Genomic DNA, 13,480 nt, shown 5'->3' with positions numbered 1-13,480 from the left:
CTGGACATAAGGAAGAACTTCTTTACTGTCCGAGCCCCCAAGGTCTGGAACAGCCTGCCACCGGAGGTGGTTCAAGCGCCTTCATTGAACACCTTCAAGATGAAACTGGATGCTTATCTTGCTGAGATCCTATGACCCCAGCTGACTTCCTGCCCTTTGGGCGGGGGGGCTGGACTCGATGATCTTCCGAGGTCCCTTCCAGCCCTGATGTCTATGAAAATCTATGAAACCCGGCCAGGTCAGGCGTGTCACGTTAATTTGTGTGTGTTTGTGTGTATGACTGATTTGGTGACTGGAGGAACCCAGCCCCATTGAAACTGAGTCCTGCAAGATAGCTCCATTGGGGGTGAGGACTTGCAGAAGGGAGATATACAGCTCTGTATAGAAATACAAGTAACACAAGCAGCACATTGACAGAATCACCAAGACCCTAGAAACGTATCCCTAATAAATGAGCACACCCCAAAGTAATTGGCAAATCTGGTAACAACTGAGCAAATATTAAGACAAAGTATCAGAAGCATCCAAGCTGCATACATTGTCTAATTCAGTGTTTCCCAACCAGTGTGCCGCGGCACAAAAGCGTGCCATCAGAAATTAACAGGTGTGCCATGGAATTATCCCATGGCAATGAGGTACAATAGATACGAGGATGGGGAATGCCATAACAGGTGTACCGCAAAAAATATTTATTAATGTAAGTGTGCCTTGGGCTGGAAAAGGTTGGGAAACACTGGTCTAAATCAATCAGATTTTTACAACTAGGAAAATAATTATACATGTATAATATATCTTGCCCTTCTTCAGTCTCCAAAACACCATTTATTTTATTATTATTATTATATTGTATAATTAATAGATCAGTATATGCAAAAAAATCTCTACCTGTAACAAAAGAATCTCAAAACATTTGTGGTCATTGGTGAGGTCAGCAGCCAGAGCTTGAGACTGAGACATTTTCTCAAATTTCTCTTGTTGCACAAGTGTGGGAATAGTCACCATATAAAGTTATATTTTGAAAAGAAGCACTCAATAGTTCACTATCATGTGTGGCACCAAGCTCATTCAGATCAATAAAACACTGCATTATAGTTTAACAGAATATCTTTATTCATAAAAAGTACAATGTGTATCTGAATCAAATTTGCAATTCCTGTTTTAATCAAGCAAATGTATTGTTAAAAACAAAATCAATAAATGTAAATGAGTCCAAGATGGAAACTGGAAACGATCAAAAGCTCCACTTTGAATTAGCTAGAAAGACTATAAATGGCCCACTTTTTTCTTTCCCTTTAAGAAGCAACTTGTTGCTTTCTGATATTCATGTTAATAAGTCAGAAGCCATTTCTCTAAGTTTATGGGACTCACTCAGTCTGACTGTCTTGGTAGAAGTACAGTATACTGCCATGCAAGGGACCCAAGCTAGCATGCTAGCTGTGCCCTTCACTCCCAGGCCAATAGAAGCTGGGAGCACTGCAGAGACCAAACAGTCAGCCCCTAAGAACTGGGAACACCTCATGATTCTGTGCTGTAATTCCTCTAGCTGGCTCAGAAATGACAGTGAAAGCGAACAATCTTTAAAAATGTCTTGATTCAGCAAAGTACTGTATCACATGCTTCAACTTAAGTATGTGCTCCAGTGTTTTGCTGTATCAGGGTCAAAGTAAAGACCTTAAGGAAAAACAAAATAAATGTGAAACATGATCAGGGGAGTCCATGGGGTTCTAAGAGAAAAAATATGGTAAAAGATCATAAATCCTGTTCTCATACAGCTCACAGGAAAAAAAAACCCAGACAACAATATTCGCTCCTGAAACAATGAAAGAATTATTGAGTGCCACAAAGGATTACTTATGGTACTCAGCCTGACATGATTCCCCTCGCTGCTAGGCTACGTGCAAATCCAATGAGGAGCTGACAAATATGAAGGTGAACCCAGTCTCTGAACATGCTATGAATAGCATCTTGGCTCTCCTACAGAGCAATAAAGTCTGACCTCCCCTCATTTTCTCAAGGAGGGTCCTTCTCTTCATCTCAAGTCTGGGACACAAATCTGCTATATGAGACTAGAGAGAGATCTTATGTTCTTGCAAATGCACTTTCTGGAATGAGGCTGTCCTTTTGCATCCAGTATTAACTCTTCATTTGATTAGAACACAGCAGCCTTCACATGCCAAGATCAATTGGACTTTTCTGAGCTGTGATAGGCACACAATGGCACTGGTTACAGTGGAGCAGAACAAACATCTTGCACGATTTCAATCAGCACAGTGTTCCAAGCATAATTTCATTAACAGTAAAGCTGTTCTGAGAATGAAATTAAATCATTTCAATCTCATTTCTCTATCCTTACCTTGCTAGTTTCAGTCATGGTTAAAGACATTCCACACCTCTTAATATGAATGAAAAATGAATATGCAGATAAAAAGGCTACAGGTATCATTGATTCAGCTACTACAATGTCTGCAGTATCCAAGGAAATGCTATACGGTACCTGGCAGTTCCAGTCAAACCACCAAAACCACAGTGGATATGCAGCAAAAAAGGGAGCTCAGAACAAAATGTGGTGGACAGTGAGATACTATTGCTGTTAGACAGGATAAACCTGCACTGCTGAAAAAATTAAAGTATTGAGAATCACAGAAAAACAGGGCTGAAGGAGATCTCAAGGAATCATCTGCTCCAGTAATTTTCAATCTTTTTTCATTTGCAGTCCCCTAAAAAATTTGAATTGAGGTGCACCCACCTTTGAATTGTAAGTGTTTGTAGTCACATACTTTTGATTCATCAGTCATCTTTTGCAGACCCCTTAGACATAGTGTGTGGACAAGCAAGGGTCCACAGACCACAGGTTGAAAACCACTGCTAGTCCAATCCACTGCTCAATGCAGGATTATCCCCATCTAAGCTACCCCAGACAAAGGCTTGTCTAAACTACATCCAAAAACTTCCAATTACATATCTATCAACTTTCTAGGTTAGTAGCACTCAACCTTCTGGCCCTGAGGACTACAGTAATGGTGTGGGGTCCTGTTCCTCTGGGCTGGATGAGTGGTGTGGGGGTCAGTCCACAGGTCAGATCCTGCATGGGGGTCATTCTGTGGGACCCTATTTGGGGCAATCTGTCATAGAGAGCCATGTTATTCAGTCTGTGAGACACCCCACAGGTCTGGAGAATTGGCAGCAGGGAATTGGCAATTAATGCTACCATTGCTTCCCTGCCACCAAATTACCAGACACTTGGGGAGCCTCACATGCCAGATGACATGGCTTTGCTGTCCAGGGGGTTGAGCACTCCTGCTCTGGGTAATCTGTTCCACTGCTCACAGAAGGTGGCTAAACCAACTTAAATGTTCTTTGTTGCAATTTAAGCCCACTACTTCTTGTGGATAGAGAGAACAATTAATTACCATCCTCTTTATAAAAACCCTTTTTTTGTATTTGAAGATGATTACCAAATCTGCCCTCAAGCTTTTCTTCTCTAGACTACACAATCCAAATTCTTCACACCTTCTCTCATGTGTCCTGTTTTCCAGACCTCTAATTCTTTTTATTGGTCTCTTCTGGATTCTTTCCAATTTGTCTCTCTCAAAGTGCAGTATCCCAAACTGAACAGAGTATTCTAGGTGAGATTTCATTAGGAGCAAAATAATATTTTAGGAGCAATCACAATACAAATCTGGCTGCTTGAGGAAAGTAAACAGTGTATACCAAAAACCACCATCTTGGTCATAAATGGATGTTACCTGATATCAGAAAGATCACATTTGTTTCCAGCGATGGCCATTACAATGTTTTCTGGACCATGTTCTTTTAATTCTTTTACCCACTTCTTCAAAGTATGAAATGAATCCTAAACCAAATACATAAAGAAATATCTAACAGAATCTCCATGTCTGAGATAACAAGTCATTCTTAAAAGTTATTGGAACATAGAAAACCTTTAAGAAACATTGATTCAGTAGATTATAAGGCCAGAAAAGACCACTGTAATGATCTAATTGACCTCCCATTAAACACGGGCCATGGGACTTCCTGATGCTTGAACTGAGTTCTTAAAAAAAATTTCAATCTTGATTCTAAATTTCCTGTCTCAGCTAGGAATGCTTGCTAAATTGTTCCAGTTGTTACTGATGTAAGTTTTATCTTCTAGTGACAAAGTGAAATTTTTCCTTCAGAAACCATTTGGGATATATTATATATCTCAAAAAACTCTAAAGGGACAATATTTGGGATATAATATACCTTCCGCTATAATATACAAATTTAAATATCAAACTTTAAAAGGATGAAATGTTGCCATTTTCCACACTAGTCCCACCCCTTTTTCTCCCTAAGATTGTTCTTCTGAAAGGTGTTCCACAGGCATTCTGAATAAGGAAGACTGGATTAGGTTCTATCTGTACAATGTTTACAAATTTTCTGATCAATTACCAGCTGGTTAAATGAAAAATAAAAGCTTATCTGATTTGATTTACTCTTCCTTCATACTTTCTCAGCATTTTAGTAAAGGATAACCCTACTTCTATGCAGCAGTAACCAGTGTCATCGGTGATAGTCCATTAAACTAATACATCAGAGAACTGAGCCAGCCCTGGACAGCAACAAGTAAATAAACAATTTGCAGGAGAGAAGAAAACTGTGAGTAAATGGGCAGAATCATCCATCTATGAATAGCTTTCTTCTGTAACTCAGTTTCACCTGCTGGGGTTTCTCTCAAAATCAAATTTCGGTTTGAAGACAAGAAATCTGCCATTGTGGTGGTGACAATGGAGTTAGAACCTCCACAGCAATGATGTCCAGATGGATGACAAAAAAGTAGCGATACTTTATAAGCTGACAATACACTTTCATTTCAATTAATAATACTGAGCCAAAGGCTAAAGAGAAATAATTTAATTGCTTTTTTCAAAGTAGAGCAATCACAGATGAGTTCAATTCTCAAGTGTCAATTCAAGATCATGATCATATTTAAAAGTAATTCATTCCCAGTTTGTAAAATGTGGATATCTGATATTTTGTTACATTAATCCATCAATCAACTGATTTCTTAATAAGTATTTAGTTTCATGTAAGTACTATTATACTTTACAGGTGGTCATGGTTTCCATCTTAAGAGAGGTAAATTCTGAATTGTTTCCTGCAGCAAAAACTCCAGTTTTGCCTGTCTGTTTTTAAGTGTCACAGGAATGAAGCTTCTCTCAAAGCTCCACATTTTTTAAGGTAACTAACCTTAAAAATCTGGTGCACAGTCATTAAGCAAAGTATGTACTATAGAGGCATTATGAACAGAAAGCATTACCTGTTTGGTGATGTCATATACTATAACAGCTGCAGCTGAACCTCGGTAGTACATTGGTGCCAAGGAATGAAACTGTTAAAACACAAAAAAAATCTCCGTAAACCAACTGAAGTTATTGCACATTGCCAGGTCGCAAAGACATGGCACAACTGCATCATATTCTTTCCTCCAGCAGAGAGCAAGCTTCTTGATATCTGCCCATTTTTAAATCAGTAATACCAGTGAAAAGGGAACACCCATGATCCTTTGCTATTCTTTATTCTACTTGACTAAGATAATTATTCCTCAGTAATTCTATGTTTTTCTCAGTATGTGTTTTGTGACACAAAAAGTTTTCTGGTGAAATTCACCCATAAATTGAAGATTTAACTTGATTGTAAATACTGTCTGTATCTTATATTCGCACTGTACAAAAATGTGAATTCCAGCTATGGCCACCATATACAACCTGAGACTGAATGCACATAAAATATTTGCAAATCATTTATAAAAATCATAACAAATGAAAAAAATTAGTTTATTATTACACTGTAAATATGTGACATGCAATTATCCTGTATGATAACTATCTCTATGAAACAGGTTCTTTAAAATTAATTTTTTCACTACAACTTTACATTTCAAGAGATCTTTTTAAGGGATAATTATTGTTACTAGAAAACTGCATTCCAAAAAAGAGCAGCAGTTTTGTTCATTTAAATGACAAAACATGAAATCGCTGGTGTAAAATGTTAGCTTGTGATAGCACAAGCAAAGGAAGTTAATAGGCCATTTGCTGAATCACCAAAACTGATTCTTGAACATAACTAAAATAATCTACTTGCAAAATATTTGCAGTCTTTTTAATCTCCTTGCAACTACAGCATCCTCTTCGAAACTTCTGTTCATTCACTTTCCCAGTACATATTTTTACATGCAAGTACAACAGCATTAGTTTTCTTTCATTACCAGCTTTCACTATGGTAAAGAGCAGGAAACCTGCTTTCATGCCTGGCTAGAAAATTTGCAAAGTTAGCACACTAGCAAAGTTGTACACAGTGGTTTAAAAACACATCAGAAGACAAAAGGGTCCTGTACCATGTCCCAGGCTTTACATCCATGAAGAACCAGTGCAGAATAACCATAAGACGTTCTTACCCTGATATGGTCATTTGACATTTACTTTGCATGTAACCACCTATACAAGGCTCAAACCAGTGCAGGCTCATGCTCATCCTCAGGCTCAAATTTTCTGCCCCAAAGAATTCCTGACCTGATACAACATGTGACCCTGATCCTATAACTGAACCTTCTCATGCTTGTCCACTGCAGCAGCAAGGTCCAAATTACAGGTGATCCAGCAGTAGAGGGTTACCAGGAACTTAGTGATAACAAGATGAGGAAAACAAATAAGGTTTAAGGAATAATTTGAAGGCAGAATTAACTCAACTGTTTCATCTTTAACACTAGGGGCACAAAATAGGAAGACACTACCAAAGATAGGGAATGGATAGAAGAACAGCATGAAGCTGAGTAATAGAAGATACTGTAAGATGCAACCAAGAAGTGTATGCTGTTCTGCAAAAGAACAGCACATTAAACTGCAGTGACTAACTGAGGACAATTTCAAAATCAATGTGCTTTTGTAATCAATTGGTGGTTATGGCTAATCCAAAATTACCTACAGCATCAAACATTCTACCCTTTTACAGTTTTGTCACTGAAATTCTATTCCCAAAGTGAGCATACACACAAGCAGTGGTGCCTTTCAGTGTGTATAGCAAGGGCAGGCAAAATATGGCCCACAGGCCAGATCTGACACACCAGGAGACTTCATCCAGCCCGCAGGCAGGTGCCCATAGCTGCCTCTTCTGCGCCTGCATGGGTCCAAACCCCATCCATTCCCACCCAGGCAGCACGCTGCATTCCCACCCTTGTATGTGGGAGGGCCCCAGCCCTGGCCCAGGCCCAGGCCCTGGCCCAGGCCTAGGCCAGAACACAGCTTTCGGGCAAGCTGCTGCTGCCGCTGTTGCAGCCACTCAGGGAACTGCTCAGCTCCCCTTGCTTCCAGCAGCTCCTCCTCGCGTCCCTGCTGCAGCCCTCCAGGCAGGAGGTAGGGAAGTGGCAACAGGCAGGGGGAAGTGTCAGCTGGACAGGAGCGTGGAGCACAGGTCCCACACCCAGGGGAGTGGTGGGAGCATGAAGCCCAAGTCAGCCTTCTTCCATTACACAGGGCTCCCCATGACTCATGTGCAGCTCCCAGGATTTGTGCACCACCAGGGGAGGCCCCACACGATGAAGCTGGCAGCCTTCCCCACTTCCTGCCGCCACATGCAGCTCCTGGGACTTTGCCAGAAGTGGCAGGGAGCCCAGCTGGCTCAGCCCTGCTCCCTGCTTCTCAAGAGGAGTCCCAGGAGCTGCATGTGGTGGCAGGAAAGGGGGCCATCCTGCCATCTCCATCATGCTGGACTCCCTCCCACACAGCATAAAGCTCTGGCTGGGTCCTGGGAGCTGCACATGAGATGAGTCCTATGCAATGAAGCCAGGCTGGCCTGGCCCCACTCCCTGCTGCTACATGTATCTTCCAGAACTAGCTGGAGCTGCAGGCCACTGGACAACTCTGCCTGCACAGGCCATGAGTGCCCCATGGGCAGCAGCAGAGGCTGTGCGCCATTGGGGGGGGGAGGCCTGGGGGGGTCCCACACCCACATGGGTTTTTTTCTGGTTCCAAGGTGGCAAACACCCCCTCCCAAAAGGATTACTTCCAGGGGTTCGGGGAGGGACTTCCTGTGGCAAAGTTAGAGGGTTAGGGGTAGGACTTCTGGTCCCAAGATGGTGACCAGGGGGCAGAGCACCTGTCAAAGGCCATGGCTACCCTTGCGCCCTTTGACAGCTCACCAAACGGGGGCAACATGTACGGGGTGCATGTGGGTGCACATGCACTCCCTGAGCGTGGCGGTGCATCCCCTACAAAAAGGTGCCACCGACACCATCAGTGGCGCCTACAGGTGGTCGCCGCTCACCACCCTGCTGCTGTCTATGGGCGGTTTGCAATCCCTGCTGGCTGCCACTGCAGGCGATGGCTGTGGGTGGTCACCTACGCTTGGTTGGTGCTCGCCACCCACACCCCCTGCCACTGACAAAACCAACAGCAGCTGCGGGAGCTCCCCCACTTACCACTGCCGCACTCTTGCCACTGCCACCGTGCCCCACCAGCTGCAGGGAGGCACAAGTCGTTCATGTCACCAAAACTCATTAAATGACCTTCCAGCCGAAATAACTGCCCACCATTTGTCTATAGGCAGCCTAAGACAATTATTTTAAAATGTGTGGACTCCTGTCCCCATCATTTCCACAGGATACTAATTCTGGTGTATGAAGGCAAATTTCAATTCTATCATAATTATCTTACTTCAAACCACTTTATCCAGCTATTCTGTGTAAATCACAACCCCAAACCAGTTCTTCACCCCTTCTCAGGTGCACAGGGGCTAAATTTGGTGCTGTTCCATGTGTAGCACTTTAAGCAAGTTAATTTCAAATATGCACATGAGCTCAGATAATAAAACTTCAGTTTCAAGCCCAAAACCTCTGGAGATGCCTATAACTTGGTAACTTAAACAGATAGTTGGGTGCTAAAGCGTGTCTGTGGAATATATGGGTGCTTGGTAGGGGATGTGAACCTTGGGAGGAAAGTGGAAGAAGGGGAAACTTAGTGACTGAAGAAAAAAAAAGTCATAGAATCAAAGGACCTGAATGAACCTGCAAGATCATCAAGTCCGGTCCCCTGCCATGGTCAGGAGGTTATTGGGCTGAAACGAGCTCAATGAGGTGCTTATCCAGCCTCCTCTTGAACACCTACAAGGATGGCGACTGCACCACCTCTGCTGGGAGCATGTTCCAAATTCTACTTAGACATAAGTAGAAGTTTCTCCTTATGTCCAGCCTAAATTTTCCCTCAATTAGCTTGTGCCCATTGGGCCTCATCCTCCCAAAGGGTGCCTTCCTGAAGAGTTGCTCCCCTAGATCTTGGTGCTCACCCCTGATGTACTTGTAGGCGGCTATCAAGTCACCTCTCAGTCTTCCTCTTACTCAGACTGAACAGGCCCAGTTCATAGTATCATAGTGCTTAGGGTAGGAAGGGACCTAAACAGATCATCAGGCAGGAACAGGTGCCAGGGTCATATCACCCCAGCCAAATATCTGTCCAGCCTCCTCTTGAAGACCCCCAAGGTAGGAGAGAATACCACCTCACTTGGGAGCCCATTCCAGAGCCTGGCAGCCCTAACTGTAAAGTAATGTCTCCTGATGTCCAGCCTGAACCTTCTCTCTAACAATTTGTGGCCATTATTCCTAGTAACCCTGGGTGTTCCTGGAGTCTCTCCTCATAAGGCCTATCCTCAAGGCCCCTAATCATATGGGTGGCCATTCTCTGTACCTGCTCAAGCTTATCCACATCCTTCCTGAAGTGTGGTGCCCAGAACTGGACACAGTACTCCAGCTGTGGCCTCACCAATGTCGAAAAAAGAGAGAGAAGCACCTCCCTGGATCTACTGGCCACACATCAGCTGATGCACACCAGAGTTCTATTTGCCCTGCTGGTGACTTCATTGCACTGTTGGCTCATGTTCATCTTCTGGTCCATTGTGACCTCCAGGTCCTGTTCAGATGCTGTGCCAGCCAGTGGACTACCACCGATAGTGAAGTTATGGAAGGTTCTTCCTACCCAGGTGAAGAACCCAGCACTTTTTCCTGTTAAACTTCATCGGATTGCTTTCAGCCCATAAAACCAGTCTGTCAAGGTCATCCTGGATCCTTACCCTATGCTTTGATGTGCCCACATTTCCCCACAGCTTGGTATCATCCGCAAACTTAATCATTGAGCTTTCCATCCCCTCATCCAAGTAATTGATAAATATGTTAAAGAGCATGGGTCCAAGCACCAATCCCTGAGGGCCACCACAGGAGATGGTCCTCCAGGATGAGGCCATCCCATTGATTACAACTCTCTGGGATCAGCCTCTAAGCCAGTTGTCCACCCACCTCACTGTAGACTGGTCTAAGTCAATGCCCTCCAGTGTAATTGAGAGACTCTCATGGGAAACAGAATCAAAGGCTTTATTGAAGTCTAAGTAAGTGATATCAACTTCATGTCCCTTGTCCAGCTGGTTAGTTACCTGGTCATAAAAGGACACCAGGTTTGTTAGGCATTATCTACCCTCAACAAAGCCATGCTGGTTGCTTCTTAATACCCCACCAGTTACAAACTTGTAATTGATGGCCTCCATAACAATTTTTTTCAAAACTTTTTCCCAAGGACTGAAATCAGACTGACCAATCTATAGTTTGTAGGGTCATCCCTCTTTCCTTTCTTAAAGATAGGGACCATTCCTGAGTTCCATCAGAGGCCTTGCTCCTCTTCTTTCAAGACTCTCAGATGCAGGTCATCTGGCCCAGTGAACCTGAAAATGCCCAAATGGTTTAAGAGTACCCTCACCTGTTCAGGGCCTCTGGACAGGTGAACAGCTCCTGTCTGGTTTCAGGAATACTGATGTGAAGTATGTATTTAGGAGCTCTACCGTTTTGCAGGGATCAACTGTGGACTGCCCCTCTGTATTCAGTAGGGGTCCCACAGCAGGGCTAGATTTTTTTCTTGCTCCCTACGTACCTATAGAAGGCCTTTTTGTTGTCCTCTATTTTGGTTGCAAGCTTGATCTCCATGCCTGCCTTTGGCTTTCTGTGTCTCATACCTGCAAACCTTGGCTATATAAGTGTACTCCTCTGTGGTTGCTGAACCATTCTGCCATTGCTTATATGCTTCTTTTTTCTTTTTCAATAGTTCCCTAATATCCCTGTTAAGCCACGTGGTCAGGGAAGGAAGAAAGAGACAGGGAAGAAAGAAAGCTGAAGAAAGCAGGGTGTAGGGGGAAACCCTGGCCCAGATTTTATAAGAGCTGGCTTTCTGGAAAAAGACGATAGTAGTAGGGGTAAGCACTTGCTGAGGTTTTTACAGGATGGATTATTTACATATTTAATTCAATACCTCCCTTCCATATTTCCCATTTTCCAAAACAGCTGCAAAATATCCAGTTAACTAAACTGCAGCACCCCAGAAATTATACCAGTAAAAATATATATACAAGTCCTTCCTGCTTTGCCTCATACATGTTGGGTCATTTTTATTTTGGATTACAGTGCATTCATATGCCTGGAAAGAGCTGTTGGAGGATAGTAACTAAACTTTACAGGAGCAATGTAGTTTCAGTCAAATGCTTAGCATTCCTGAAATTAGCCCAAGGAAGCACAGTGGAAACCCAAATGATTCATGTGATTTTACTTCAGGTATTCTTTTTGTCAGAGAGGTTAAGAAAAGAAAGAGGACTCTCTTATGAGGGCTACTCCACTAAACCATATTGCCAACATCATCAACTCAGCCTCTTCTTTCCTGGACTAGAAGACATTCTTCTTTCACCAGATGCTAGGGAAGAGACTATATAGGAGACATACAAGGTGCATCTACACATGCGCTTTACTGTGAAGTACACCAATTAGCTCCACAGTAAAGCATCCCAGTCTACACATGCACTGGTATTAGGGCACAGTAAACTAATTAGCTCTGCTGTAACATAGTACTGTCAGGAACAATACTCTTAAGGCAGAATCATTTACTGCACTGAGACGTACACATAGATGCTGACCATAGGCGCAAATTGTGCCTGGTCAACCCAGCAAGCTGGGGGCCTGCTCTGCCCCAACTCAAATTGCTGCTGTCCCCGGTGCACTTCCAGACACTGCACCTGGGAACAGCTTACCCCAACTCAAACTGCTCCAGAGTTAATTGCTTCACAATAATTGCATGTGCAGATGCACCCCCATAAGCTGAGGGGGGGGGAAAAGTATTGTGGGGACAGGTTCCAATTCTTCCTACTTTATAATACTAAAGGAAACTTGAAAAATTGTTGATGCTTTCTTATAAAAAGAGGAAGATATGTTCTTATTTTACTTCAGAAATATCCAGGAATGTCAAGACCTCCCACAGTTTTGCTAGAAGAGGAGTGGGTGGGGGTGGGGGAATCTTAGGTGATTATCTCAAACAGTCCACACTCAAAATGAAAAGGTGGTATGTTGCATCTTGTCTCAAAAGCTCTCTTGGCTCTAGAGTGACTAAAAATCCATTCCAATTTCAATTGCTTAGTCTCTTGTGATGTCATTATGTTATTAGTTCTTCATTACAAAATAGTTTCGCTTAAAAACAAGACCTGAATTTCTAAAAGTAAAAAGCAAGAACTGTACCTCACTTTCCCCCCTACAATTTTTTAGACCTCCTTTTTACATGAGAAATCAGCAGAAAAAAAAATCAGGTCCCAACATTTTTTCTCCTTTTTAGGTCCCATTTATGGGGAGTTAACAACTCTCTCATTGATAAGATTTGTCGCTTTATTTCAAAATGGTAGGCAGATGGTCTACTGTTTATTTTAACCAAGAGCACTTGGGACACAGACCAAGGGTGCATACAAATACTCAGGGAGGTTAGATCAAGTTAAAATGGCCACACAATTTAAAGTAAGTCAGGATGGGGAACAGCCTATTGGGGGGACTTAGGGACATTCAGGGGGGGGGGAAGCAGGAGTATAGGGGGTTTGGTACAGTCCAGGAGGCTTTGATGGGATTGGGTGGGGGTAGCTAGTGGGATTAGAGAGGCTCTCTGATCCCGCCAAACCCCCAGACCCACCCGCAATGCCACCCAATCTACAATCTTGCAATCTACCAATTCTGCAAACCGCTCCCAGGGCCAGTTTTACCACCGTTCACTGATCCCAGGAACCTGATGGAAGTTAAGCTGGGATGGGGGAATCAGGGGGGCTGAGAGCTCCATAGGAGAGGTTTGGTGGGATCAGGGGGGAGAGCTGACAGCTCCATGTAGGGGGGTTGGCAGGCTGGGGAGGGCTCTCTTCTCCCCCAGGACCAGGGGCTATTTTTAGCTCCCCCACCCCCAACCTAACAACTCCATCCCCAGCAAACTAAACCCCCATATCCTCCCCACCCCTCTTACTTCCATCGGCTCCTGGCACCAGTGAACACCAGTAAAAATGGCACCGAGAGCAGGTTGTGGAATGGGGGGTTTGGTGGGTGCAGAGGGGAGTTGTCCATCTGGGGGTGGCGAGCCACGGGGCTAAAAATAGCCCAGTGCCAGTAGGC

At 43.5% G+C, this 13,480-nt stretch overlaps 1 protein-coding gene across 2 annotated transcripts in view; it reads right to left on the bottom strand.

Moving 5' to 3' along the window:
• RAB31 (RAB31, member RAS oncogene family) overlaps positions 1-13,480 on the bottom strand; it is a 134,484-nt gene that overhangs the window by 22,298 nt on the left and 98,706 nt on the right. For both annotated transcript variants that reach the window (XM_025215966.1, XM_025215967.1), the window contains 2 exons: positions 5,303-5,374; positions 3,747-3,853 (listed from right to left, as the gene is read on the bottom strand). In XM_025215966.1, coding sequence (XP_025071751.1) covers positions 3,747-3,853; positions 5,303-5,374 — 179 coding nt within the window. The remainder of the gene's footprint in view (positions 1-3,746; positions 3,854-5,302; positions 5,375-13,480) is intronic.

The sequence above is a fragment of the Alligator sinensis genome, unplaced genomic scaffold, assembly GCF_000455745.1.
Source record: "Alligator sinensis unplaced genomic scaffold, ASM45574v1 scaffold1201_1, whole genome shotgun sequence".
NCBI lineage: Eukaryota > Metazoa > Chordata > Crocodylia > Alligatoridae > Alligator > Alligator sinensis.
Note: the sequence above shows the minus strand (reverse complement) of the source record. Positions and strands in the feature narration are given on the sequence as shown.